A 26,811-nucleotide genomic window follows, 5' to 3' on the forward strand; every position below is an offset into this window, starting at 1 on the left:
CTATCACCTCCATCCGGAAGGGTGTCTGAATTGGCAGCTCTTTCTTGCCGTTCTCAGTTTCTGGTGATCCACCAGGACAAGATTGTTTTCCGGCCAGCTCCTTCCTTTTTGCCTAAGGTGGTTTTGGCCTTTCATGTCAATGAGGACATTGTCCTCCCGTCTTTTTGTCCTGCTCCTTCTCATCCTAAGGAGCGCTTACTACACAAGCTGGATGTAGTTCGGGCTATTCAGTCTTATCTCTCCATCACTACTTCGTTTCGTCAGTGTGATTCCGTTTTCGTCCTTATGGAAGGTCGTCGCAAGGGACAACCTGCTTTCAAGGCCACCATTTCTAGGTGGATTTGGTCCGCCATTTCGGAAGCCTATCGCTGCAAGGGGAATATTCCTCCTTTTAGGGTTGGGGCTCATTCTACCTGTTCTGTTGGGGCATCCTGGGCTCTACAGAATAGAGCCTCTGCCTCGCAGATTTGCAAGGCGGCTACCTGGTCGTCTTTGCACACTTTCTCGAGGTTTTACCGAGTCCATACTTTCACATCGGCTGATGCTAGTCTGGGTCGTAAAGTGTTGCAGGCTACAGTGGATCGGCCATCTGTCTGACTGTTTATCTGCCCACCCAAGGGAGGGCTTTTGTACATCCCACGGCCTGTGTCCCCCAATGGAGCCGATAGAGAAAAGGAGATTTTTTAACACTTACCGTAAAATCTCTTTCTCGAAGGAAGCACAGCTCCCGCCCTTTTTGGGATTTTGTTTGGTTCTCTGTCCGAGGGTGTGTTCAATTATGTTTTTTCTTCTGGTTCTCGGACAGTTTTGGGTTTTTCTTTGACCTGTTGGTCTCCTCCTATTGCTCTGGAACTGAAACTGATTAGCTCAGGGCCTGAAGGTAGGTATATCCTGCTAGGAGGAGCTGACTTTTTTATTACCATAGTGTCACACCTCCTAGAGACAGCAGCATACACCCACGGTCTGTGTCCCCCAATGGATCCTTCGAGAAAGAGATTTTACGGTAAGTAAACAAAAATCTCCTTTTTTTTTATATATCAATTGGCTCCAGAAAGTTAAACAGATTTGTAAATTACTTCTATTAAAAAATCTTAATCCTTTTAGTACTTATGAGCTGCTGAAGTTAACTTTTCCTCTCTGATGTGGAAGTGCTCTCTGATGACACGTGTCTCGGGAGCTGTCCAGAGTAGAAGCAAATGGGAACTGCACAGAGCAGAATAGGTTTGCTATGGGAATTTGTTTCTACTCTGGACAACTTCCGAGACACGTGTCATCAGAGAGCACTTAGACAGAAAAGAACAACTCAACTTCAGCAGCTGATAATTATTGGAAGGATTAAGATTTTTTCAATAGAGGTAATTTACAAATCTGTTTAACTTTTTGGAGCCAGTTGATCTAAGGAAAAAAAAAAAAAGTTTTTTCCTGGAATACCCCTTTAACCCCTTCAGGACCAAGCCCATTTTGGCCTTAAGGACCAAAGCGTTTTTTGCCCATCTGACCACTGTCACTTTAAACATTAATAACTCTGGAATGCTTTTAGTTATCATTCTGATTCCGAGATTGTTTTTTCGTGACATATTCTACTTTAACATAGTAGTACATTTTTGTGGTAACTTGCATCCTTTCTTGGTGAAAAATCCGTAAATTTGATGAAAAATTTTAAAATTTTGCATTTTTCTAACTTTGAAGCTCTCTGCTTGTAAGGAAAGTGTATATTACAAATACATTTTTTTAAATTCACATATACAATATGTCTACTTTATGTTTGCATCATAAAATTGACAAGTTTTTACCTTTGGAAGTCACCAGAGGGCTTCAAAGTTCAGCAGCAATTTTCCAATTTTTCACAAAATTTTCAAACTCGATATTTTTCAGGGACCAGTTCAGTTTTGAAGTGGATTTGAAGGGTCTTCATATTAGAAATACCCCATAAATGACCCCATTATAAAAACTACACCCCCCAAAGTATTCAAAATGACATTCAGTAAATGTTTTAACCCTTTAGGTGTTTCACAGGAATAGCAGCAAAGTGAAGGAGAAAATTCAAAATCTTCATTTTTTACACTCGCATGTTCTTGTAGACCCAATTTTTGAATTTTTGCAAGTGGTAAAAGGAGAAAATTTTTACTTGAATTTGTAGCCCAATTTTTCTTGAGTAAGCACATACGTCATATGTCTATGTAAAGTGTTCGGCGGGCTCAGAAGTGAATGAGCGACAAGGGGATTTTGGATAGTACGTTTTTCTGAAATGGTTTTTGGGGGGCATGTTGCATTTAGGAAGCCCCTATGGTGCCAGAACAGCAAAAAAAAAAACACATGGCATACCATTTTGGAAACTAGACCCCTTGAGGAATGTAACAAGGGATAAAGTGAGCCTTAATACCCCACAGGTGTTTCATGACTTTTGAAAATGTAAAAAAAAAATTATAATTTTTACCTAAAATGCTTGTTTTCCCAAAAATTTCACATTTTTAAAAAGAGTAATAGCAGAAAATACCCCTCAAAATTTTAAGCCCAATTTCTCCCGATTCAGAAAATACCCCATATGGGGGTGAAAAGTGCTTTGCTGACGCACTACAGGTCTCAGAAGTAGTCACATTTGGCTTTTTGGAAGCAAATTTTGCACTGGGGGCATTTATGAAGCCCCTATGGTGCCAGGAAAGCAAAATACCTTTTGGAAACTAGACCCCTCGGGGAATGTAACAAGGGGTTAAGTGAACCTTTATACCCCACAGGTGTTTCACGACTTTTGCATATGTAAAAAAAAAAAATTATTTTTTTTACCTAAAATGCTTGTTTTCCCAAAAATGTTACATTTTTAAAAAGGGTAAAAGCAGAAAATAGCCCCCAAAATTTGTAACACAATTTCTCCCGAGTATGGCGATACCCCATATGTGACCCTAAACTATTGCCTTGAAATACGACAGGGCTCCAAAGTGAGAGCGCCATGCGCATTTGAGGCCTAAATTAGGGATGTGCATAGGGGTGGACATAGGGGAATTCTACGCCAGTGATTCCCAAACAGGGTGCCTCCAGCTGTTGTAAAACTCCCAGCATGCCTGGACAGTCAATGGCTGTACGACAATACTGGGAGTTGTTGTTTTGCAACGGCTGGAGGCTCCATTTTGGGAACAGTGGCGTACCAGACGTTTTTCATTTTTATTGGGGAGGGGAGGGGGGCTGTGTGGAGGTATGTGTATATGTAGTGTTTTTTACTTTTTATTTTATTGTGTGTTAGGGTAGTGGTGTTTTTAGGGTACAGTCGCACGGGCGGGGGGTTCACACTAGTTTCTCAAACTTGCAGCCGGATACTTACTGTAAACCTCCGCCCATGTGAGTGTACCCTGTACGTTCACATTGGGGAGGGGGGGGGGGACATCCAGCTGTTGCAAATCTACAACTCCCAGCATGCGCTGACAGACTGTACATGCTGAGAGTTTTAGTTTTGCAACCGCTTGGCACACTGGTTATGTATCACTGAGTTTGTGACCTAACTCAGTGTTTCACAACCAGTGTGCCTCCAGCTGTTCCAAAACAACAAATCCCAGCATGTACGGTGCATGGTGTTTCGGTGACTGCTGAGAGTTGTAGTTTGCAACAGCTGGAGGCACACCGGACGTGAAACACTGAGTTAGGTAAAAAAAAAAACTGAGTTTCACAACCATTGTGCCTTCAGCTGTTGCAAAACTACAACTCTCAGCAGTCACTGACAGCCAACGGGCATGCTGGGAGTTGTAGTTATGCAACCAGCAGATGCACCACTACAACTCCCAGCATGCACTTTAGCTGTTTGTGCAAGCTGGGAGTTGTAGTTATACAACAGCTGAAGGTACACTTTTCCATAGAAAAAATGTGCCTCCAGCTGTTGCAAAACTATAAGTCCCAGTATGCCCATAAGGGAATGCAGGGAGTTGTGGTTGTCTGCCTCCTGCTGTTGCATAACTACAGCTCCCAGCATGCCCTTTTTGCATGCTGGGAGCTGTTGCTAAGCAACGGCAGGAGGCGGTCACTCACCTCCTGCTGCTGCTCCGGGACACAGGTCAGTCTCTCGCCGCTGCCGCTCCTGGGGCCCCGATCCCAACATTGACGCCGGGGATCGGGGTCCCCAGCTCCCGGGGTCCACGTCCCGCACCCGCTCACGTCCTCCGTAAGAGGGGCGGAGCGGGTTGCGGGAGTGACACCCGCAGCAGGCGCCCTGATTGGTCGGCCGGTAAACCGGCCGACGAATCAGGGCGATCGTGAGGTGGCACCTGTGCCACCTCACCCCTGCAGGCTATGGCTGTTCGGGGCCATCAGAGACGGCCCCGATCAGCCTGTAATTCCGGGTCACCGTGTCACTGGAGACCCGATTGACCCGGAATCGCCATGGCCGATATGGTGGGGCATAATGACCCCCCTGGGCAATATCCCGGGATGGCTGCTGAACGATTTCAGCAGGCATCTGGCTCCGGTCCCCAACCGGCTAGCGATGGGGATTGGAATTCCAACGGGCTTATGGATACGCCCTCCGTCCTTAAGGACTCGGAATGCAGGGCGTATCCATACGCCCTATGTCCTGAAGAGGTTAAGTTCTCCTGCAAAATGTCTTGATAAACTTGGGAATTAATTTTTCCTTCTATGATAGCAATTCGTCCAGGCCCTGACGCAGCAAAGCAACCCTAAACCATGATGCCCCCACCAACATACTTCACAGTTGGGATGAGGTTTTGATGTTGGTGAGCTGTGCCTCTTTTTCTGCACACATAGTGTTGTGTGTTTCTTCCAAACAATTAAAATTTTGTTTAATCTGTCCACAGAATATTTTGCCAGTGCTGCTGTGCAACATCCATGTGCTCTTGTGCAAACTGTAAACATTCAGCAATGTTTTTTTTGGACAGCAGTGGTATCCTCCCATGAAATCCATTCTTGTTTAGTGTTTTTGGTGTAGCAGATTCGCTAACATGGATGTTAGCATATGCCAGAGAGTTTTGTAAGTATTTAGCAGACACTCTAGGATTCTCATTGAGCAGTCTGTGCTGTGCTTGTGCAGTCATCTTTACAGGACGGCCACTCCTAGGTAGAGTAGCAGCAGTACTGAACTTTCTCCATTTATAGACAGTTTGTTTGTTGACTAATGAACAGCAAGGCTTTTGGAGATAATTTTATAACCCTTTCCAGCTTTATGCAAGTCAACAATTCTTAATCATAGGTCTTCTGAGAGCTTTTTTGTGCGAGGCATCACTCACGTCAGGCAATGCTTCTTGTGAAAAGCAAACCCAAAACTGGTGGGTGTTATTTATAGGACAGGGCAGCTGTAACAAACATCCCCAATCTCACCTCACTCCACTCCAATTAGCTCTTGGAGATGTCATTAGTCTAGGGGTTCACATACTTTTTCCACCTGCACTGTGAATGTTTACATGGTGTGTTCAATAAAAACATGGTAACATTTAATTATTTGTGTGTTATTAGTTTAAGCAGACTGTGTTTGTCTATTGTTGTGACTTAGATGAAGATCAGATGACATGTGCAGAAATCAATATAATTCCAAAGGGTTCACATACTCTTTCTTGCAACTGTAAATAGCCTTGTAACTTACAAGAATTAGAAACATTAAAGGTAATTTATCATTGGTTTTACCCTGTTTTTGTGGTGTTGATTTGTTGCACGATTGCTGTTTATTTGTGTGTTATTAGTTTAAGCAGACTGTGATTGTCTATTGTTGTGATGCTTTTTCTAGAATTGTGTAGCTATGCCATAATCTAGTTAAGTTTTTGAAGTGGAGTTTATAATGTGCAACCTAGCACAATTTTTCGCAAAGCCATAAATGTTTTCAGATCTACACAAACCCAGACCTGGCTTACAAAACTGCTGACCCTATTTGTGAAAAGTTGCATATTTTGGCACTACGGGTTAAAAATCACAGAAAAGGCTGGAGGATGAGCCATACAAAGTAGTGCTATAAAAAAAAAAAATATATATATATATATATATATATATATATATATATATATATATATATATCATCACCATATCTATTACATGTTATGCAACCATATAACAAATTTACACCTTAAACCACCCTTGATAAAGCCCCCCCCCCCCCCCCATTGAAAGGCACTAATCTAAACCCACACCAATCTGGTATTTATATATAGAGTTTGAAAATAGAGCAGGCAAATTTGCAAAGCCCATTCAAGTTTTTAGCCAAACCGGTAAAGGGGTTTTTCCAGTCTGTTTTGTTTGTTTTGGTTTTTATCTGGTCTCTTTAAAGGGGTTGTTTGATTCTACAAACTCCTTTTTATTAAACTACATTTGTGAACATAAGTCAGTTCGTAATTGGCTTACGTTTCATAAATGGTTCCATTCCGCTATGCAGTCACTTGACTCTACTCTTTAGTTCTTTCCTTCTTTCTCTGACATTTTGTACACTGCATAGGGGGAGAGTGGTACCCGTAGGTCAGGTGGGAAAAAATGGGCTGGTCCTCCGTTGATTCATGCTTAGCAGCAGACACATGTCCCCATCATAAATAGTACAACTTCAAACGAAAGAGAAATAAGTTGCACTCACCCGATTGTCGTGTAGTTCAGATTCAGTGCTTTATTCAAAGCATACGTGCCGATGTACAGTATAGCACATGCAGGGAGGGAGGGGAGACACTCACGGACACGGGAGTATACCACAGAAGTCTACTAGTTTCACATCATAGAGACTCTTCTCGTGTACCTGGGCCAGAAGACACGAGAAGCGTCTGGCCCAGGTACACAAGGCCCAGGTACTTCTGGCCCAGGTACTTCTGGCCCAGGTACACGAGAAGCATCTCTATGACGTGAAACTAGTAGCCTTCTGGGGTATACCCCTGTGTCCGAGAGTGTCTCCTCTCCCTCCCCGCATACTGTACATCTGCACGTATGCTTTTCACTATTATCGGGTAAGTGCAACATATTTCTCTTTCGACTTAAAGTTGTACTGCTTGTCCTAACCTGGTCTGCACCCTCGAGGAGGTTCTTTCTGTGAATCCAGTGTGTAGGGAGTTTAACCCTTTGGCTAGGGGAGTGCAGCAGTGCCTGCTTGCCTTGCCGTTGTTTCAACACAATTGTTAATTCCCATAATAAATAGTTTTGCTTCCAATCTTGAGATTTTAGTTTGCCAAAACTGTTGGCACATGCTCAAGATGAAGCTATGGAGGACCGACTTAATTTGTTTCCACCTTTATCATGATGTGTAGGTATGCATACTGGGTGCAGTGTACATGAAGTCAGCACAAGAAGGGAAGTAATGAAGAGTAAAGTCACATGACTTCACACAGCCATTCATAAAACAACTGACTTACTTACATGAATGTGGTTTAATGGATGGTGTTTGTAGAATTGGAAAACCCCTTTGATGAAAGGTCATAGGCTTGGAATTACTTTCATGTACTTTGCGTGAAGGTTACTAAAATTTAAAACACCTGGATGGACTGAACTTAACTCACATCAGTGTTGTATTAATAGAGGTTGGTTGATAAACAGCGGTGAAGGATGCAAGAGTTTGTGTTACAAAGTGGTTTCTAGGTCGTGGAACCAGTAATTCCATATGACGCTCTATTGCACCAAATTAAGAACAAAAAACACCATCCTGCCTAATTACCCTGAGTAAAATTGGCTCACGATACTGAATTAGTATTTAGGTTATTCACTCTAACCCCCCCCCCCCCCCCCTCCCAAGGCACTGGCTCAAATCCAGTCAATTACCCAGGAGACGTAAATTTATCCAGAACTTTAACCCCTTAAGGACACAGCCCATTTTCACCTCTAGGACGCAGCCCTTTTTTGCACATCTGACCACTGTCACTTTAAACATTAATAACTCTGGGATGCTTTTACTTATCAATCTAATTCCGAGATTGTTTTTTCGTGACATATTCTACTTTAACATAGTGGTAAATTTTTGTGGTAACTTGCATCCTTTCTTGGTGAAAAATCCCAAAATTTGATGAAAAAATTGAAAATTTTGCATTTTTCTAACTTTGAAGCTCTCTGTTTGTAAGGAAAATGGATATTCCAAATATAATTTTTTTTGGATTCACATATACAATATGTCTACTTTATATTTTCATCATAAAATTGACATGTTTTTACTTTTGGAAGACACCAGAGGGCTTCAAAGTTCAGCAGCAATTTTACAATTTTTCACAAAATTTTCAAACTCGCTATTTTTCATGGACCAGTTCAGGTTTGAAGTGGATTTGAAGGGTCTTCTTATTAGAAATGCCCCATAAATGACCCCATTATAAAAACTACACCCCCCAAAGTATTCAAAATGACATTCAGTAAGTGTTTTAACCCTTTAGGTGTTTCACAAGAAAAGCAGCAAAGTGAAGGAGAAAATTCAAAATCTTCATTTTTTACACTTGCATGTTCTTGTAGACCCAATTTTTTAATTTTTACAAGGGTAAAAGGATAAAATTTATACTTGAATTTGTAGCCCAATTTCTCTCGAGTAAGCACATACCTCATATGTCTATGTAAATTGTTCGGCGGGCGCAGTAGAGGGCTCAGAAGCGAAGGAGCGACAAGGGGATTTTGGAGAGTACGTTTTTCTGAAATGGTTTTTTGGGGGCATGTTGCATTTAGGAAGCCCCTATGGTGCCAAAACAGAAAATAAAAAAAACATGGCATACCATTTTGGAAACTAGACCCCTTGAGGAACGTAAAAAGGAATTAAGTGAGCCTTAATACCCCACAGGTGTTTCATGACTTTTGCATATGTAAAAAAAAAAAAAAAAAAAAATTTCACTAAAATGTGTGTTTCCCCCCAAATTTCACATTTTTGCAAGGGTTAATAGCAGAAAATACCCCCCAAAATTTGTAACCCCATCTCTTCTGAGTATAGAGGTACCCCATAAGTTGACCTGAAGTGCATTACGGGCGAACTACAATGCTCAGAAGAGAAGGAGTCATATTTGGCTTTTTGAGAGCAAATTTTGCTCGGGGGGCATGTCGCATTTAGGAAGCCCCTATGGTGCCAGGACAGCAAAAAAAAACGACATGGCATACCATTTTGGAAACTAGACTCCTTGAGGAACGTAACAAGGGATAAAGTGAACCTTAATACCCCACAGGTGTTTCACGACTTTTGCATATGTAAAAAAAATAATTTTTTTTTTACCAAAAATGCTTGGTTTAGCAAAAATTTAACATTTTTAAAAAAGGTAATAGCAGAAAATACCCCCCAACATTTGAAGCCCAATTTCTCCCGATTCAGAAGACACCCAATATGGGGATGAAAAGTGCTCTGCTGGCGCACTACAGGTCTCAGAAGAGAAGGAGTCACATTTGGCTTTTTGGAAGCAAATTTTGCTCTGGGGGCATGCCGCATTTAGGAAGCACCTATGGTGCCAGGACAGAAAAAAAAAAACACATGGCATACCATTTTGGAAACTAGACCCCTTGGGGAACGTAACAAGGGGTAAAGTGAACCTTAATACCCCACAGGTGTTTCACGACTTTTGCATATGTAAAAAAAAAAAATTTTTTTTACACTAAAATGCTTGTTTTCCCCCAAATTTTACATTTTTACAAGGGATAATAGCAGAAAATACCCCCCAAAATTTGTAACCCCATCTCTTCTGAGTATGGAAATACCCAATAAGTGGACGTGAAGTGCACTGGGGGCGAACTACAATGCTCAGAAGAGAAGGAGCATCATTGAGCTTTTGGAGAGAGAATTTGGCCATGTGCATTTCCAAAGCCCCCCGTTGTGCCAGAACAGTGGACCCCCCACATGTGACCCCATTTTTAAAACTACACCCCTCACGGAAGGTAATAAGGGGTGCAGGGAGAATTTACACCCCACTGGCATTTGACGGATCTTTGGAACAGTGGGCTGTGTAAATTAAAAATTTTATTTTTCATTTTCACAGACCCGTTTCAAAGATCTGTCAGACACCTGTGGGGCGTAAATGCTCACTGTACCCCTTGTTACATTCCGTGAGGGGTGTAGTTTCCAAAATGGGGTCATATGTGGGTATTTATTGTTTTGCACTTATGTCAGAACCGCTGTAAAATCAGCCACCCCTGTGCAAATCACCAATTTAGACCTCAAATTTACATGGTGCACTCTCCCTTCTGAGCCTTGTTGTGCGTCCCCAGAACACTTTGCGCCCACATATGGGGTATCTCCGTCCTCAGGAGAAAATGCGTTACAAATTTTGGAGGCTTTTTTTCTTTTACCGCTTGTGAAATTTTAAAGTATGGGGCAACACCAGTATGTTAGTGTACAAAAATGTTTTTTTTTTACACTAACATGCTGGTGTAGACCCCAACTTTACCTTTTCATAAGGGGTAAAAGGAGAAAAAGCCCCCAAAATTTGTTAGGCAATTTCTCCCGAGTACGGCGATACCCCATATGTGGCCCTAAACTGTTGCCTTGAAATACGCCAGGGCTCCAAAGTGAGAGCGCCATGCACATTTGAGGCCTAAATTAGGGATTTGCATAGGGGTGGACATAGGGGTATTTTACACCAGTGATTCTCAAACAGGGTGCCTAAGCTGTTGCTAAACTCCCAGCATGCTTGGACAGTCAATGGCTGTCCGGAAATGCTGGGAGTTTTTGTTTTGCAACAGCTGGAGGCTCCGTTTTGGAAACACTGCTGTAGGATACGTTTTTCATTTTTATTTGGGGGGAAGGGGTGGTGGTGGGGGGGGCAGTGTACGTGTGTATATGTAGTGTTTTACTCTTTATTTTGTGTTAGCGTAGTGTAGTGTTTTTAGGTTACATTCACACTGACGGCGGATTACACTGAGTCTCCCGCTAGGAGTTTGAGCTGCGGCTGCTGCAGCTCAAACCTGAAGCAGGGAATTCACTGTAATCCGCCGCCAGTGTGAATGTAACCTGTACATTCATATGGGAGGGGGGGGGGGGGGCAAACTACAACTCCCAGCATGCACTGACAGAACGTGCATGCTGGGAGTTGTAGTTTTGCAACAGCTGGAGGCACACTGGTTGGAAAATACTGAGTTAGGTAATAGAACCTATTACCTAACTCGGTATTTCCCAACCAGTGTGCCTCCAGCTGTTGCAGAACTACAACTCTCAGCATGTACTGATTGCCAAAGAGAATGCTGGGAGATGTAGTTATGCAACAGCTGGATGCACGCAAGTACAACTCCCAGCATGCCGAGACAGCCATTTGCTGTTCCTGAATGCTGGGAGTTGTAGTTTTGCAAGATTTAGAGGGGTTCAGGCTGGAGATCACTGACAGTGGTCTCTAAACTGTGGCCCTCCAGATGTTGCAAAACTACAAATCTCAGCATGCTAAGACAGCAAACTGCTGTCTGAGCATGCTGGGAGTTGTAGTTTTGTAATATCTGGAGGGCTACAGTTTAGAGACCACTGTCAGTGATCTCTAGCCTGAACCCCTCTAAATCTTGCAAAACTACAACTCCCAGCATGCCAACACAGCAAACAGCTGTCAAGGCATGGTGGGAGTTGTAGTTTTGCAACATCTGGAGGGCGACAGTTTAGAGACCACTCTCTAAACTGTCGCCCTGCAGATGTTGCTAGGCAACAGACTCTGCACACGCGGCGTCATACTTACCTCCACCGCCGCCGTGATCACAGCCGCCGCCGCCGGGTAAGTGATCGCCGCCGCCGCTACTACACGGTTCCCCCCGCTGTGCCCGGACACCGATGGGCGGGCATAGGGCGGGGAACCGAACTTTAACCCCCCCGCCCCCAGTCTGCTATTGGTCGGCCGCTCCGCCGATCAATAGCAGGGATAGGAGGGGTGGCAACCCTGCCACCTCACTCCTATCTCTTCAAGGGGGATCGAGGGTGTCTTGGACACCCCCGATCCCCCTTATTTTATCGCGGCGCCGCGATTGATGGGCAGGGGGAGAGCGCTCCCCCTGCAAACACCATAGATGCCGTGATCAGACTGATCACGGCATCTATGGGGTTAATGCTGCCGGGACCGGCGCGATCGCGGCCCCAGCAGCTGCGGTGGGACTCCGGCTGTGATTGACAGCTGAGTCCCACCCGCGATCTCCTGCGCTGCCCGCGGCAGAGCAGGAGATCGCTTGGACGTATGCATACGTCCATTTGCGCGAACGTGTAATTCGCCTGGACGTATGCATACGTCCAATAGCGGGAAGGGGTTAATGCAAATGAAAACGATGTGCGTAAACTAAATGGATGCTAACATACAGCATATGGAAGATTAAGCACCCAAACTTATTATTTGCAACTTTAGACATGTTATTCAGATAGCACTGGCGGGTGTACATTAATATGTAAATGCACTCCTCCTTGACAGACCTGGATCTTCTAATGAGCGTATAAGGTGATTCTGAGCCGAGTTATTGGTATGTGATTGTTGTGGATATAGATATTATGTTATAGTTGGTCAACCATAGACTGCAGGGAAGCATATTCATATAGCATAGCCGTTAATGACTATAATGGCTTAGAGAGTTATAGGCCCTGATTAAATATTGTCACCTTGACTCTCTCTCTCGGGTTTTGCGACCAAATTTATGTGGCATAGCCCACTTTTTAAACCCGTCAAAATGAGCATGGTTAGCTGAAAAAGGGGCGTGTTCCCAACAAAAAAGAAAAAACACTTCCTGACCCGATGTGCTGCTAATAGAATACTTTTCATTCATAGTGCTGCCGGGGGCTTATGATAGCACTGTGGGGGGAAAATATATACACACATGCATTGAACGAGAGACAATACCTGTATAAATGTGCTCAGGGGGGGGGGGGGGGGGGCAAGACTTATGTAGCACAGCAGGGGGCAAGATCTATATATTTTTCCATACCGCAGTTCTTCTATATGAAAACCCCGCCGGGAGCCCTGAATGGCTCCTCAGTACCTGCCATTCAGGGCTCCTGGCGGAGAATTTAAAAATGAAAGTAAAAGTACACTGTACATCGCTGGGAGGAGCATGCCACCCGCTTCCTTGCTTAATAACTTCTGATCGGGTCTCAGAAGTGAGACCCAGTGCGATCAATCCCTCATCACCTGTACTACTGCCCCCAACATGGAACATACCTGTGATACAATTCTGAAAAGTCTGTGTGAGTGTCTGATTTAGCATAGCTAGAATCGTGATGAATTGTATAAAGAATAGTAATGGTTCTTGTTCTCTATGAAATTGTATAAAAATAAGGGTTACTTAAGTTCAGAATAACGAGTTCTATATCTTATCTGCACATGAGGAGGATGGATGGTGATTGGTTTAACAGTGCTGTTCACACGCCACCCCTTCTGGTAAACAACTACTGGGCATGCGTGATATGTCACACTTATATAACATTTTGTGTGAAAAGGGCATAACCGTAAGCGCGAACAAACAAGACTTAACCCTAACTAATAGCACATGTGATCACCGCGTCCAATTATTGAGCATATACGGGACTGCACAAGGCGTGGTAAATCAGGGACAAAAACTCTGGTAACTCCCCGAATCAATGGGATTTTCCAGCCACAGCGTACGCATTGTGTGATGCAGACATAGACGGGTACCTCCTACGAACGATGATGAGTCCCCCGATCACGGAGTGATGATACAATATCCGATAAATGTATTGATTCTTACTTCCATGATTCATTGTTTATGTTTCATTATGTTTAGATTTTAGCAAATAGGTAGATAAAATATATCTTATGCTTAGAAGTGTGCCTGTTTTGTATAACAGTGAGAGTTTTGAGGAGTTTCAAACTAGTTAACAAGAAAATACCCTGTTCCATGATGGGGGTAGTAGTACAAGCACTAATGTAGTCTGAATTTACAGAGACAGATGGCTGTGTGAATGCAGCCTTTCAACACGTTACATTGTACAAATTTTTCAAATTCTTTTTGACCCATTTATCTTAATCTGTTCTGTGTGTTTTCTTCTCACTTTTCTATCTTTAATTGGATGTTTCTGTAATAATCCTGGCCTTTTAGGGCAGAATCAATTTTGTGCGACAGATTTAAACCCGTGTGACACAAAAAACAGAGATGGGCGATAGATTAGTAAATCAGGGTTAAAAAAAAAAAAAAAAACTGTAAAAAGAAACACACTCCACATTGAACACTCGGGTTTTAGTAGATCAGGGCCATAGTATTCAAATCTGTGTTTAAACGCTCCATTCCTTTCTAGTAACATCTGCCTTCTATCGCCTCATAACCATTGCTGTCACAATGTACATACAGTATGCAAGAGACTGCTTGAATGTATTGTACTGTTTTCCATGAGAAACATCTAATTTAAAGAGCATAATATATATATATATATATATATATATATATATATATATATATATATCTAGAATCGCATAGAATAACATTACCCTAACAAGACTTGTGTGAACTATTGTAGCTTAGGATTTTTACCTTTGGAGTGGCCAATACAAGGGGTCGTCTCCGAAATAAGACAACCCAATGTAATCTCACACGTACTGTGGTAATATTTAGAAAACTTTGGTTACAGACCAACAAGACTCTGTAGGAGCTCTTTGTTGTAATAGATGCGGTTTTCAAAGGAGGAGCTAATTTTATACCTCCACATACACTTTTAAGACAAACACAAATGTGTTTTATTAATGTGTACCTGTCACTTGGAAAAACATTTTATATAATGTAGATAATAAAATATGTATATTTGTAATATACATTGGTTAAAAATGTGTGTATTTTTGGGTGATAAAATGCTGTCTTGTCCCAGCAGCTATTGCCTGTTTGTCTCAGTGAGCAGGACAAGCAGTGCTCTGTGCAGGCGCCTGGCTTGTCAATCAGCCTGTTGTGTGAGCCGATAGTGAGTCATAGAGCCTCAGTGTACAGAACCCTGCTTGTCCTCAGTGCACAGAGCTCTGCTTGTCCTCAGTGTAGAGAGCCCTGCTTGTCCTCAGTGCACAGAGCTCTGCTTGTCCTCAGTGCACAGAGCTCTGCTTGTCCTCAGTGCACAGAGCCCTGCTTGTCCTCAGTGCACAGAGCCCTGCTTGTCCTCAGTGCACAGAGCCCTGCTTGTCCTCAGTGCACAGAGCCCTGCTTGTCCTCAGAGGCAGTCAGGCAATAGCCGCAGGGACACGACAGCATCTTTTTAACCAAAATATAAACAAATTTTCTAGCTAATGTAAATTGTGAATATATATGTTTTATTATCTATATTATATAAAAAGTTTTTGCAAATGACTGTGCACATTCAACTTGTGTTCTTTTGAACTTTGCAATTATTGCTTTATCCTTAGGATGAGCTAGCAGTCTATAATCATTGGATATTTGACCTCTAGGAACCCTGCCGATAAACTCTGAAGGGGCTGTATATTCCTATTCATTGTTCATTGTATATACAGGTGCATTGTTTCACCCATCCTACCACATCCTTCTATACTTACATATTGGTACTCTGTACAATTTATTTGAGCACGAGATAGTATGAAATGTTCTGCTTCCACTGTAATGGGCAGTATCATAGTACTGGCAGGCTCTCTGAATGATACTAAGCATGCTCGGGGCTGTAGCTGGGAGCATGCTTATTTCTTTAAAAACATAAATAAATAGAGACAAACATGTCCGCCTTCGTTAATAACAAATGAGGGGACCCAAATCCCCCAGAAATGAATTACCATTGAACAGTACAGTTTTAGAAGGTCTACATGTAAATATGTGGCGGCACTTTAAGAAAGATAAATAAATGCCAGATCCTATTAAATGCTGATTAGAATTCTAATAATAGTAGTATTATATTTTCTACAAGAAAATTGTTCCAACAGTATCTTGTAAAATGCACGTTTTCCTTTTTTTTTTTTTTTTTTTTTCAAATAACAAACATTGCTTTTCAGTAAAACAGGGCTATTAGGTAACAGCAAATCTGTACAACCGGCAGAACACATGGTCTGCTGGTGAAACAACCGAGTAAGAATTTTATTTGGGTTCACAAAGTCAATTTATAATTTCACTTCCTAAACATAGAATATATTGTATACAATAAATGTGGTAAGAGGTGACGGAGATATAAAAATTTCAAGACTTTTATAAAATGTAACAGCATGTGCTTTCGCTACTGTCTGCTTTGCCGTTATCTGAGCCAAGGTCATTCTGTGACTGTAGCAGAGAACATTGATGCATCTTTCTACATATATTGCAAACTCCCCCCCCCCCCCCCCCCAAAAAAAAATAAAATAAAAAAAAAAAAAAGCAAATTGCATTTTAACTAGGCCAGTTAATAACGCACATAAAGTTTAAACTATTCCGGATATTCTATGGCCCTCATTTAATTGAGTTAAAAAGCAAATTGATCAGTTTAGTATCATTTGCATTCCTTTATTGTGCAGTTTTATGTTTCATTATACATTCATGGCATATTGTACATCACTTTTGTTTTGGGTTTTTATATTTTAAATCTCTATATAGGCAAAGTAATTTAATAAGTAATTAACCTTATAGATAAAGACAGACTTTACTACTGTCATTTAATTCCTGCCGTACAGTACAATGGACAGACATTGAAGATATAATAAGCCTAACTGTAAGTCTAATGAAACTATAGAACGGGATCTTTACTTTTATGATGGTCAAAGCCGTTCCGAAGCCTTCAGAAAATATTTGTTGTCTAATTAAGACTCCTTGTAGGTGATCGTCTACTTCAAAGTGGCATTGCAGAACCAATAAATCCACATAATGATCTATTGACCCACTGAAAAAAACAGCACCGCTACATGTGTATAGGCAGACAGTTGGGTAAACAGGAAATTGCCATTATATTTAGGTGGATCTGCAAATCCACTGCATTTCTACACCAATTTAAAAATCCTTAGCATGCTCCGAGGTTTAAAGATTCTTTACACATTTATTGAACTGTAAATTGGCCTAACAATGCAATTCAATAAGCCTCCAGAGCTTACAATTTAGAGGGCTTCTCCACTGCTCAGTGTTTGGAACAAACTGTTCCGAATGCTGGAGCCGACGCTGGGAGCTCATGACGTCATAACCCGCCCCCTCATGGTGGCATGCCTCGCCCCTCAATGCAAATCTATGGGAGGAGGCGTGGTGGCTGTCCTTCCACCTCCCATAGACTTGCATTGAGGGGTGGGGCATGACATGAGGGGCGGGGCTATGATGTCACAAACTCCCTGCTCCAGCGTTCGGAACAGTTTGTTCCAAACACTGAGCAGCGGAGTACCCCTTTAAGGCATCTCTCTCTCGGTCATTGTAATTACTTGTTTTCACAATTCAATAACTTTTCTTCAATCTCTGTTTTGCCCTCTCTCTCTGTTATTTCCACTGGAAATGTATGAATAAGTTGACAACTAGGTAGTAGTGTTCCCTTCATTAATACTGTGTATGGCGTCATGCCCCATTGACACTGGTAAGTATATATATATATGTGTGTGTGTGTGTGTATATATATATATATATATATATATATATATATATATATATATATATTCAATTCTACTTCAGCAGGTGGCCTCACCAGGCTCGCATAAAGGCACAGGCCTATTGGGGGGGTATTTATCAAAGGATTTTATGTGTTTTTTTTCCCCGTAACTTTGGCACATCTTCTCCACTGTCATTTTTACAACTTTCTCAAAATCACATGGTCCTGTGTGATTTTAACTTTAGTCAGTAATTCATCATTTACGCCAATCGATCTTTGGCGCAATTTTGCGCCTTTAGGGTTTTTTTGGGCGCAATTCACCGCTAAGAAATTTTGCACATGGAAAACACACATAGCAATGTCAGAAAATGTAAAGGTGTCAAAATACATTAAAAAATTTTTGGTGAAAGCTGTGACTCCTCCGGGGCTGCGCAATACTATCCTGCGACATAGTTGTCTCTGAGGGACCTTCACCCTCCGTTGAGCCAGCATTGGACATGGCCACACAGGTTCAGGAAAGATAAGCACTAAAGTAACCAAAAAAAAAAAAACTACTAAAGTTAAAAATACAATCCATTTCACATGGTGACTATAAACCCCACAAAAGGAAATAACTCATGTCACTTGCTGATATACTGCAGGAGGGACTCCAAAATGGCTGCTCTACAGGGTAAAATACGCTGTCCTCTGTGGTGGTAACTTCTGTGTAAAAGGCGCTGTGAACAGCTGATTTCAACATTTGAGCCAAAATTACTAACAACTTTCACCAAATGATAAATTTGGTGCATGTCCACGAAAACCAAAGTGAAAAAAAAAAGTAAAAAGAAACTTTCAACAGGCAAAATGGATAAATACCCCCCATTGTCCTTATAGATAAATCCAACACTCTATAAACTGATATATAGTGCTTGCAGTTGGAGCTACCCTGCTGGCATGAGTATTTTTGGGAAGTTGTTAATAATAGCATAGATATGGTTTTCTGCTGGCCTTAGAGAAAGAATTTTCTATTGAACAGTCTAATACTTTGACGGTAGAAAGAGGTTTTCACACAAATGATATGTAACCCCTATCCACAGAATAAATGATAAATGCGTGATCATTAGGGTCTTCATTGATCATGGTGCTCCATCAGCTCCATAGACTATATGGATTAAATATTTGACCACCATTTCCTTCTAATTTAGACCCACTTTCTAGTGTTCAGTGGGTCTTCGTTGGTCACGCATTTATCCACATTAATTTCCTCACATTCAAATTCTCTATAACCTTGCATGTTTAGCATTAAATACTTTATGGGAGTTCTCTATGGACATTGTGGTTTTTTGTGATGTCTTGAGCTAATATTTTCTTTAACGTCCTTATTTTAAGTATATGATTGCACTGGATACAGATTCTGAACAGTATGGAGGACATCTAAGAATTAATCACAGGACAGAATTCTTTACTGAAAATGTTTCTTACAATAACCGATATCATTCCCTCTTGGTGAGTATGACTTAAAGACAGAAACGCTTATCAGCCATATTGTTAAAATCATTAACTGGTGAAGCCAGTAACAATCTTCTTGTGACAGTGGCTCCTGTTAAGGGGTTGGGCTATGTTAGGTAGTAGGTGACCAATCAGTTCTTAAAATTGATATGTTGGAAGCAGGAAATATGAGCAAGCTTGAGGATCTGAGTGACTTTAACATGCGTCAAGTTGTGATGTTTCAGAGGATCTCTAAAACAGTAGGTTTTGTGGGGTGTTCCCATTATGCAGTGAAAAGTATCTACCAAAAGTGATCCAAGGAGTGACAGCCAATGAACCTATAAAATGGCCATAGATCCCCAGGGAAGCATAGGCTAGTTTGTCTGGTTCAATCCTGCTAAAAAGCTGCTATACTACAAACTATGGTTTTTGCTGACACTGCTCTCGTAACTATCTGCAGAAGAACTTAGAGGACAAGTGGCCAACCCATAAAAAAAAAATATTTAACTAGCTTGGATTGTCCTGATCACACACTTATTTTTTTATAGTTTCTTCATCCACCCTTCCGTTCCAGAGATATGAGGGTTTATAATTTGTTTAACTATTCAGGGAATAGGTCAAACGGGTGTAAACTTAATTTAAAAAATGTGAGTGACTATGGGGGTGATGGGAGAATTTACACAGTAAAGGGGTTAGAATGTTATACATTAAGGGGCATATATACATAATACACCCCCTGACTGTATAATCCTGCCTATTACCTGATAATCACTCTCATTTTTAAAATTAAGTTCACACCCATGTGACGGATTCCCTGAATTGTCACACAAACTATAAACTGTCATTTCTCACGAACAAAGGGATGTACCAAGAAACTGTTAAAAGTTGGGTCATCAAGATGCCCTACACTATGTATTGATAGTGCATGCTGCCCAAGTCAGCAGACCTTGAAGACCTGCTGGGACTTGTAATTCTCCCTTTTTTTTTTTTTTTTTTAAATGCAAGCCCTGTTCTGCACAGTTTGACGTGGAGATTCTGGACACGATGGATGGTGCACTTGCTAAGGCAACTGTACCAACGTGTAGCGAGTCCCCCGTACAAACCCTTTTCTAGTGTATAGGGTTTGTGCACAGTTGCCTCAGCAACCCGACCGCCCATCATGTCCAGCATCTCTTCACACTGAACTTTACAGAACAGACAGGAGAGCTTCCATCCTTCTAGAGAGTTATTATTCTCTTTTCAGTTGTTCCTTCTGACTAATAAAAGTAAGAACCTGGTTTATTTGTACTATTGTTGTGCTTATTGTTTTATTTATTCTTCAAGTTTACTCACTTTGGGTGGACATTTCAGAACAAGTTACCAGTTTTCCAAAGAGTTATGGACTTTTGATTATATTGATGTTAGTGGCCTAGTCAGACGTGATTTTCATACTCGTGTAGGATCAGGATATTACTCTTTCATCATATTGATTTACATTGTTTAAAATTTTATATTTGTAACTCAATTAAAGACTTATGCCCGACACATTGCTTTATGTAATTTTCAGTCTTGTTATGACAAACATGTGAAAATATAACCTGTATGAACTGATTTATCCTGCAGATTAGACTACTGATCCTTTCTCTCCCTCCTTCTAGTTTGCTAAAGTGTTAAAATGTCCTAGAAAAAAAATTACGTTTTTTAAGTAATATACTACAATATTTGTGAGAGAGAGGACCCAGCAGAACATTTTCTACATTTCACTTGAAAAGATTATGACTTTTTCTTTATTTTCATGAATGGAAAGTCATTTTCAGACAACATGTTATTGTACTCAACTAATTTGTTGCGCTGAAACTGTTTTCAGCTGCTAAAGAATTCTAATAGACGTGAATGTACTGCACTTTCAAGTGTTATTGATGAAAACACACTTTAAGAGATTTTACTGGTTGAAAATGACTTGCTGCACTCTAGTGGCTAACATTTACCACTTCATTTAACATTCTGTTGGCTGCAAGGTGCTTGTTATGCCGTCGTAGTTACACAAAGAAGAATTCCTAGTATTTGTTAAGGCTGTCTTCTGCCAACACATTTGATTTTATTTCTTTTTTTTTTCCCCTTCTCTCTTGAATTGTTTCAGATTTACATTCCATGCAGAGTGGCGCTTGTTCTTCATAAAGTTGACAACCATTAAGACCTGAAGATGCATCTTTATCTCTATGTGAGCTCAGGTTGTCTTGAAGTAGAACAATTTACACAATGCATAGTGTTCTAGAATGTGCTCAAGGTTATTCACAATAGTCTAATGGATTAATAACTTGAACACAGCATTCTCTCACCTCTTGTACACATAGATGAAACCAAACTGTAGCAAATACTTGGCACACAGTACTGTCTGCCATTTGTAATCTACATTATTATGAAGTGCTCTAGGCTCTGTTCTCATCACATTTTTCTGTTTGTTTAGCATGTATTCTAGGAAACATCCCAGCATTAATATGAACCATGCCCATAGCCTTACTTCGCCAGATGAAGGCCAAAAAAGGCCTTTGTTTGGTCATATTACATGAGTATACTGCAAAAAATAAATAAAAGGCAAAAAAAACACAAAGTATGACAGAGAAAAAGAAACAAGCTTCTAAAACATTCAACACATGCTATTATAGTCTAAGAGTGACAGATGCCACTGTTCGAAATCTGTCAGAGCCTCCTTTTAAGTACAACCTGTGGACAACCTCAACAAATTTAGGTCTTATTGTTATTAAAGAGCTCACCATGCCCTGATCTTATACTTTTTCATAGTTTCTTGATAGGCCCTTCCTTTCCTGAGATATAAGGGTTTATAGTTTACAAAAGTCCTGGAAATCAGTCAGATGGGCGTGAATTTTATTTTAATAGGAGTGATGGGTGGGACTATATAGTCATGGAGGTGTGAATGTTGTACATTGAGGGGTGTGTATGCCTAACACATATCCCCTAACTGTATAATCCCATCCATCACCTGTCACTCCTATTACTAACAAGTTACTAAGTTTACACCCATCTGACGGATTCCCTGAATTGTCAGACCAACTGTAATCCCACATGTCAGGAATAGAAGGGTGTGTCAAAAAACTGTAAAGTTGTTTCACCAAGACGCCATGATCTATGTCATGATAATGCAGTCTCATATTTTTGGGGTTTGCCACAGGTCCTGTTTAACGTGTATATCAGGCTCTTTTTAAAGTGTATGCTAAACTTAAAGGGGTTTGACAACAAAATGTATTCATCTCCTGTTGACAAGATAGAGACATGTATCTGATTGGTGGGAGTCTGTTTACTGGGACCTCTAACAATCATGAGATTCAGGTTCTCGTCCATCCCCTGGTTAAATTGTGTGGCAGTAGGACATAAGCCACACGAGGATACCAGAACTCTGTACTTGGCTATCTTCTTCCTGCTCATGTTGTTGAATGAAGCAACTGAGTTCAAGTACAGCTGCCACTCCATTTAACCATGGGGGGGGCAGGATACAGGCTCCCACCGATCAAACACTAGGGGTGAATGTATTTCTTGAAAAAACATATTTAAACAAAAAATATGATGTGAACTGGATCTTGACTGTACATTATAGTTTTTCTTTTTTATAACCTACCTAGACCTGTCTTTCTTCATACCAATAAGTTGTTCTGGGTAGATATACTGTATCTGTATTGGTTACATTTCTATTGAATTACACTACAATCTGAAATGTATTTATTGTTACCCATGGTACTTAGATGTTATGTTGCATTAGACCACACTAGCTGACTTCTGTATGTAGTGAAGGCTGCATTTCTGTTCCCATTTTTGGTTACCTAAGATTTTAGCCCTTTGCTTCTTCCAGTCAGTATTAGTCATAGAACACACTAAGGAAGAGTTATCAAAACTGGTGCAAACAAAAAGTGGAGCTAGTCTGTTGACTCTGAGTTTTATTGGTTGCTGTGGGCAGCTGTTCCACATTTTCTTTGCATCTGTTTTGGTAATTCTCCTCTACTTCATAACATAATAAAGGAACAATATATTCCCTAGTGTGGTTCTTCTGGAAATCTGGAAATCAAGTCATTTTATACATCTAAGTCAATGTGTGCACCTTTATACAGTAAGTAGGTTTTTCACATCTCAGCCAGTCAGCCCAGTTAAGCAAGATCTGCCTTCATTTTACCTAGTAGAAATATCTAGACCGGTGTCACATAAGGCGGTAGTACCAATTTACCATATAGCATCCCTCATTTCATCCTCATAAAAGAATACTCCAGGATGTAAAATTTGTGTTTCAGACTGCTGGCAGTAAAACAAAGGGATACATACCTGCTGCCGCTTTCCTGGTGCCTCCATTAACCCATTTCTGCCTCTGCCGCAATCCTCTTCCTGGTTGCCAGTGGTCAGTGAGTCATACTGCACTCAGCCAATCCGCGGCTGCAGCGAAGTCCAGTGCCAGGACCGAAAAGTCACACTGCCGCTCAGCCTATCGCCAGCCGAGGCGATACTTCACTGCAGCCGGTGATTGGCTGAGTGCAGTATGACTCATTGACCACCAGCAACCAGGAAGAGGATCACGGCGGAGGCCGAAACGGGTTACCGGGGGAGCTGTGGTAGGTATGTATACCTTAATTTTTTTTACTTCCGGCAGTCTGAGACTCAATTTTTACATCCCAGAGTACTTTAAATTGTGAGGGTTGTTTCCAGGACAAATTTCCACTGAATCAGGTTTAACCTTGTGCACTAAATCCTAACTGTTATATTAATCCTATTAAATAGTATTATATTTGTGTTGTGAAAAATGCTGCCGATCTCCTCTTGCGTATTCTGCCAATATGCATTTCATTTCAGAGGTTTACTTCAGTGTGTGTACTTTAGGTCTCCAGTGCGGTAGATGTTAATAGCATCTACTTTAGCACCTGTCTAATTAAGACACGACAAATGCACTTAAAATGTTATTGAAGTTGTTGGCCATCTGAAGTTATAATCTTACTACTAAAGAGGGGTTTTCTATTGTTGAAAGGAGTAGTCTCATAAAAAAAAAAAAAACTATCCCCTATTGGCAGGATAGGGGACAAGTTTTAGTTTGCAAGGGGGTCCGAGCACTGGGGCCCCCCACGATATCCTGGAGTGGATCGTCACAACCCCCACCTGAAGTGGGGGCCGCCACACTCCCTCCATAAATCTCTATGGGAGAGTCGGCCATGCCGATCTAAAACGTATTCACTATCCTGCCGAAGTTTATTTGCATGAGATCACTCATTTAAGAAAATGAGTCTTACAGTAAAAAATTTATTTAAAAAAAACACCTTTGTTACCGCTGCACATTTGAGTTCATTTATCAGTGTACTTACTGCAGTTTTCTGGTGTAAAAACATGGATGACTTTGGTACAAGTTGTGCTTGGGAAGACTGGCACACCACTCATGATGCATCAATAATAAAAAAAAATCTCCAATAACATCCAACAACTTTAGGGTAGGGTCACATGTGCCATATTTTGCTGTGTATTTGCTGCTGCATGTTTTCCTACCCATTAAAGTCACTGGGTAGCAAAATCAGCTGCAAAAAATAAGCCGCAAAATAGGGCATTTTTTGTAGTGGGACTAGTGGGATTGGGCAACTTCTGCAAAAACGGTATTTCGGCTAGAAACGCAGTAAAGCCAGCTTCTGAAGAATGGTACTGCACCTGGCCCTAGGTTTATTTATTACATTTTGTTTTAAAGTCATATAACTGGAATGTTTACTAATGCCTTTTTTGGTGTGTGTGTCTGTGTGTGTGTGTATGTTTTAATGATTTCCTTTTAAGTTCTTAATTTTATTCAATAAAAACTTTGTTTGGTTTATTTTATAGTTTTCTTTAGATTAAATCTTAACATATATATACTTAAATTTTTGTTATGATGTACTGCAAAACAGTGCTAAAACATAGTCCAATGTGTTTAACGAGTTACTCCGCCACTAGACATCCAAAGGATAGGGGATAACATGTCTAGGAGCGGAGTACCCCTCTAATGACGGTGGTCCAGTTTAAACTATCAGTTATGTAGCATGTATTGAGTGTCCTAAAATATATATATATATATATATATATATATATATATATATATATATATATATATATTATTGATATATACGGGCCTTATGTATCAATACTGCCTTGTTGGCTATGGATGCCAGTCAGAGAGAACATATGGAAAAATGAGACCAGGATCATGGTTGCTGTGGGCCATCTTTTTCCTAAAAGGACCAGTATAAAATGACACATTGAAAAGCTAAATAAAATGTTTTCTGGTTTATTACATACATCACCATACTGATGGTAAAATATAGAAACCTCTATTTTGTGACATAATCACCAACTTTTTCCGGCCATAAATATACACAATATACAGATGAATACTTTGTTTTCTCATTTAATAAATGAGGGGATTTGTTGTAATACTCCTGCCTGTAGCACAATAAACCCCTAGGGCCTGTTCACACTTCGAGAATTCAGCTTACAGTTGCCTCCTCCAGACAGTAGGTGCCCTCCCATTCACTACAGCTCAGTTGTAAAATCTTCCGTCAGAATCCAATTTCACGTCGAGAGTTCCGCTACAGAACTTTTATAGAACTGAGCAGTAGAATCTCATTGAGATCAAGGGGATTCTTTGCAAAAGAGGAAAACTGGAAAAGGAATAAGAAAACTCTTCCAAAAGTGTCAATTATCTGTTTTTAGAAGTTTTGCCCCTCTTAACAGACCACTTTGTCAGTACCCCTTCTCCTTTAGCTATATATACACCTAAGGAATATATACCTAAGATGTCTACAGATGGTTGTCTCTTCCTTAAGGAGTAGACTGTGACTAGGTTTCTTCTTTTTTGTGAAGAGAGCTAATTTTAATTCTTATTGTCAGAAAATAAATGTCTACATACTACTGTGTCTTTTCAATGCAAATCATAACCTCTCAGTACCTTAACCTATGCTTTTAATACATATGCTGTTCAAATCTTTCTTCCCCAACTACAGGCCTTACTTGGATCCTCTCAGTCCTGTTGTTTGTTATGATGTAATGATGTGTAGTTTGTAATAATATCATGTTACATGGCTGTAATAGGCCATCATTACTGTAAGACAATGTTTTGCTCCATTAAATGATTTCCACAAACCTTTCACAAGTAGTTATTATGGATTACACCTCATCACACCAAATAGCTTTTCCACCATGACTAGCTGAGTCTCTGTATACCCATTGTGGCTCCATATTATGCAGCAAACGTGTGTGATTGTGTAATTTAATATAGTTCAGGTTCTAAGATAGCAGAGATATATATTTTTCTTGTCTGACTCAAAACATTGGGAGAATTCCTCATTTCCTATGCCAGTAAGTGGCAAAACTGCCCACATTTTTTTTTATTTTTTTTTGTGCAAAGTGGAAATTTGCTCGAAATTTTTTGTGCAAAGACGGGGCTTGCACAAAATATATTGCACAAATTTGTCATGATGGACCGGTGCATGAAATAATAAATTCCCCCCAAAATGTTTGCCTTTGAAATGTACATTTATTTTTACTGTACAACATAGTTGTTTGGTTTTCACTGGACGTTACAAGTTTTGTAAGTTTAAATGTTATTTTTAGTACTTAATAAGGTAATTGTGATCACTTTATATAGTCAGAAAAAAAGTGAAATCAATGGAACATTAAGTAACAATGTATTATTTTTCAATGGGTGTCCACAGTATATGATATCATGTTTATCCAGTGCAATAAAACATGAGAAATCTTAGAGAATTTTCACCTGAAATAAAAAACTTAAAATATCAATCCCTGTGTTGTATGTCGTGTGATATGTTTTAATTAGTTTAACTCTTTTTTAATCTATTATTTTTTTTGTTGAATAAAAAAAGCAACATGCAACAGTAACAAAGGCTACATATACTATTTATATCAATATAAAATGAAGGGTGTGAATCCATTAAAGCATTCAATAACATAACTTGAAGGCAAAATAGGACAGCATTTGGCCTATATATGGCCAGCATGAGAGA

The 26,811-nt window shown here is 40.5% G+C and overlaps 1 protein-coding gene across 1 annotated transcript in view; it reads left to right on the plus strand.

Moving 5' to 3' along the window:
- Positions 1–26,587, plus strand: part of GBE1 (1,4-alpha-glucan branching enzyme 1) — a 264,980-nt gene extending 238,393 nt beyond the window's left edge. The window contains exons 16-17 of the mRNA XM_056559362.1: positions 18,701–18,820; positions 20,922–26,587. Coding sequence (XP_056415337.1) covers positions 18,701–18,820; positions 20,922–20,975 — 174 coding nt within the window. The 3' untranslated portion in view covers positions 20,976–26,587. The remainder of the gene's footprint in view (positions 1–18,700; positions 18,821–20,921) is intronic.
- Positions 26,588–26,811: the final 224 nt, after the last annotated feature.

The sequence above is a fragment of the Hyla sarda genome, chromosome 2, assembly GCF_029499605.1.
Source record: "Hyla sarda isolate aHylSar1 chromosome 2, aHylSar1.hap1, whole genome shotgun sequence".
NCBI classification, from domain to species: domain Eukaryota; kingdom Metazoa; phylum Chordata; class Amphibia; order Anura; family Hylidae; genus Hyla; species Hyla sarda.